At 43.3% G+C, this 3,227-nt stretch overlaps 2 protein-coding genes across 3 annotated transcripts in view; one reads left to right on the top strand and one right to left on the bottom strand.

Annotated features, from left to right (window-relative positions):
* Positions 1–1,298, top strand: part of LOC109536252 (CAAX prenyl protease 2) — a 3,382-nt gene extending 2,084 nt beyond the window's left edge. The window contains exons 2-5 of the mRNA XM_019902375.2: positions 203–308; positions 363–669; positions 721–789; positions 845–1,298. Coding sequence (XP_019757934.1) covers positions 203–308; positions 363–669; positions 721–789; positions 845–1,131 — 769 coding nt within the window. The 3' untranslated portion in view covers positions 1,132–1,298. The remainder of the gene's footprint in view (positions 1–202; positions 309–362; positions 670–720; positions 790–844) is intronic.
* A 502-nt stretch (positions 1,299–1,800) lies between these two features.
* Positions 1,801–3,227, bottom strand: part of LOC109536246 (BTB/POZ domain-containing protein KCTD3) — a 4,905-nt gene continuing 3,478 nt past the window's right edge. The window contains exons 9-13 of one of the 2 annotated variants that reach the window (XM_019902366.2): positions 3,017–3,156; positions 2,709–2,957; positions 2,581–2,648; positions 2,352–2,533; positions 1,801–2,300 (exon numbers count right to left, since the gene is read on the bottom strand). In XM_019902366.2, the coding sequence (XP_019757925.1) occupies positions 2,101–2,300; positions 2,352–2,533; positions 2,581–2,648; positions 2,709–2,957; positions 3,017–3,156 (839 nt within the window). In that variant the 3' untranslated portion in view covers positions 1,801–2,100. Of the gene's footprint in view, positions 2,534–2,580; positions 2,649–2,708; positions 2,958–3,016; positions 3,157–3,227 lie in introns of both variants that reach the window. The other variant, XM_048667349.1, reaches the window with a different exon arrangement.

The following is a 3,227-nucleotide window of genomic DNA, read 5'->3' as shown; positions in this document are numbered from 1 at the left end:
AAAACATGAAATTTTGCAATAATCTTGCGCCACCCTTGCACAAAACGACGATAATTTTTCTAATTTCATAGATAACAGAAGACTGTATTTTTTCTCCATAACCCTTGACTTTAAAGCTGGATCCGCCCCTGAGCTAGACCTTAAATCAAGTTTTCCTTTGTTGAAATATATAAATCATACTACGAATGTTTTTCCATTATAGAGATCATCCTTCGACGATAAAGCAAAGATTCATCAGCTGCATTATCATGCTGTTCATTGCACCGTGCTTTCTATACATCGGACTGGACAAGTCCATACTAAACCAGGTAAAACATCCGATGTTTCATCCTGAACTGAATTAACTGGTTTTCTGATTCTAGGCAACATTTCTGGAAGTTTTGGGACTTCGAGTCAAAGGATTGCTGCCCGCAATTGTCATTCCCTTACTCCTCACAATGGTGCTCTTCTTAGGTCCCATGTTTATGGAGTTCTTTAGTGGAACATGCCATCGGTATGCAGAGGTATCCGGTTGGCTGCCGAATCTGACCAATCTGATGTGGATACGCAATCGCATAGTGGCTCCACTATCGGAGGAGTTTACTTATAGAAGCTGCATGATGCCATTGTTGTTGCAGTGTTTGCCGCCTATGACTGCCGTCCTTATAAATCCGCTGTTTTTTGGAATATGTAAGACGCTCCAGGCAAAGGAAATAGTTATTTTAACTGGCTCTATTCTAGCTCACTTGCATCATATACATGAACGAATAAAATACGACATGAACTGCAAAGAAGCCCTGTTGATCTCAGGTACGGTGCCTCTAGCAGCTCCAACATTGTGCTAAAGAATTTTCGTACATTTTAGGCTTCCAGTTTTCCTATACGACAATCTTTGGAGCCTATTCAGCTTATTTGTTTTACAGAACGGGACATTATGCCAGCGTTTTCGTGGTCCACGCCTTTTGCAACCACATGGGGTTCCCCAATATCACCGAAATACCCAAGTACCCAACCGGCAAAAAAATTATCGTTTGTTGTCTGTTCGTTCTGGGCTTCGTTTCATGGTGTTTCCTGATCACACCATTGACTAAACCCAGTTGGTACCACAACTCTCCTAAGTACGCACGTGATAGTTTAGCCGTTAACGAATAGATTAACATTGAACACGTTGCTTGTACATAAAGTTGTTTATACGATAAGGAAAAATGTGAAGAATTCAGTCACATTACGACAATGTTGGGTGTATGCCTGTGACAGTCTGTTTTTAACTACGGTACGTGCAATACTCGGAAGGAAATATAACAAGTGTTATGTTTGGATTGATACTGTTTTCTTTCACATTTGCCATTCCTTATGCAAATCGTGCACAGGTAAAGACTGATATTACTAGATTAACGGTGTTTCTTTGTTCTATCCAGTTACGCAATAAATTAACTGTAGACCGAGAATATGGCGTTTGCAACGGTTGCTGCACAATAATTCTAATCTAATCGTCTTTTTTTTAATTTCATTATTCATAGGCGTCTATTGAAAGGAAATGTGCACAACTGTTTCGACATAATCACTGCTACTTCCATGTCTATATAGTTTCTTCAACTATTCACTCGCGCATTTGTCTCTCAAATCGGGTCTTGCAAACTTTTGCTTCAATATCCTTTATAGCTGATTAAATGAATGTTAAAACAACACGCACCTAAACCTTAAAGGCCAAAACACTGATTTTAAGCCTGTGGTAGCTGTTTGATGGTTTTTTCCTCGCGAAATTAACCCGAGCGATTTAAACCATTTCAGGGGAGTTGTACGCTAAAATAGTACTTGGCCTCCGTTTTGTACAAGACTTTTATTGTTTTGCCTGCAACAACAGGGCGATAATTCCCATTCGACGCGAGAAACATCCGCGATTTGACGATAGTTTAACACAGGAAACAATAACCAACATCTTACAACTAAAACAAAATATAAATAAAATAATTCAGCCTATAAACAGCCTTTCGGGGTTGCCGTCCTATGGCCCAATTACCTCAAAAAAATATCGCATCAACTGAACAAACGTTTGCCCGATTTCAGCCCTACAAATTATACCTAGTCGATACGAAAAATATTGCACTTTAGTCCTGCAAATCACGTGGAGCTGCTGTTTCTGTCGCCATCCACATGCAATTGCTGGTTGAGAAAAGCCACATTGCTGGCTTTGAGCCGAGCGGCTGCAGCCAATGAAAGGCATGGCGACATACAGGGCGTTGAGCAAAGGCTGTTGCTTATGTCGCACTGATCGAGCATTCGCAGCAGCTCGGCGGGCGATGGGCCTCCGTCGGTTGAAACTGAAAAAAATGAATTAACCAAAATTCTCGCGCGTTTTCGGAAGTTCTTGCCAGTATCCGTCTTGTAGCGCAGCCCCAGGGCGGTGGTCAAATCCCACATTTGTATGGAGCCGTTAGAGTGGCCCGTGAAGATGAAACGCCTTGGGCGAGAGCCCATGCGGCTGGAGCCGTCGCATTCGTGCACGCAGAACGCACTTACGGTGCTTCCGTCTACAGCTTTAATCACGCAAACTCTAAAAAAGCAATTAGACTCTCTCAGGCCCCAGAATGCTTTGCTCACCTCCTTCCATTGCTCGCCAGCCTTACAAACAACTGATCAGCATCGGGCACCACTTTCTGAACAAACACCTAAAAGTTGTGATTGAATTTACACGTTAAGCAGTTGGGAATGTTTGGAATTCTCCCAACCTGTTCGTCATCCTGCTCCCCAAATGGCCCGCAGTCGTTGCCAACGATGCAGGCGGAAGCCTGACCATTGGAGGCTCCAGCAGTTCCAACATTGTGCTCGACTGCCTCCAGGGCAACGATTTTAAAAGAGGCCTCTGGCGCCGATCCGGGTTGCGTATTCAACATCCCTCTGAAGCGGGTTACTTGCCAGGAGCGCACATGATTATATTCTGAGCACACGGAAACCAGGAACTTTTCGGACAGCGTTACCTGCAAAAGATTCAATTTTCCCTTACCTCAGAAACACTGTACATGAATCCCAATCGTACCTTTGTAACTCTACTTTGATGAACGGTGAACGTCTGGAACAGTTGAGGCCCATGTCCAACCGTTTCCGGGTGCTGAACAATAACTCTTACCGCACCCGAAGTGGTTCCATAGGCGATCTCGATCCAGTTTCCACACAAATCTAAACAAAAGCCCGAAATCTATCTCGAAATCTAGCAGCTGTCTAGGGCCTATATTAGAAACTACCCTAAA

The sequence above is a fragment of the Dendroctonus ponderosae genome, unplaced genomic scaffold, assembly GCF_020466585.1.
Source record: "Dendroctonus ponderosae isolate FM_Combo_2020 unplaced genomic scaffold, Dpon_F_20191213v2 Dpon_F_20191213_6, whole genome shotgun sequence".
In the NCBI taxonomy this organism is placed as follows: domain Eukaryota; kingdom Metazoa; phylum Arthropoda; class Insecta; order Coleoptera; family Curculionidae; genus Dendroctonus; species Dendroctonus ponderosae.
The sequence above is the reverse complement of the archived record's forward strand: the minus strand, read 5'-3'. Positions and strand labels throughout refer to the sequence as shown.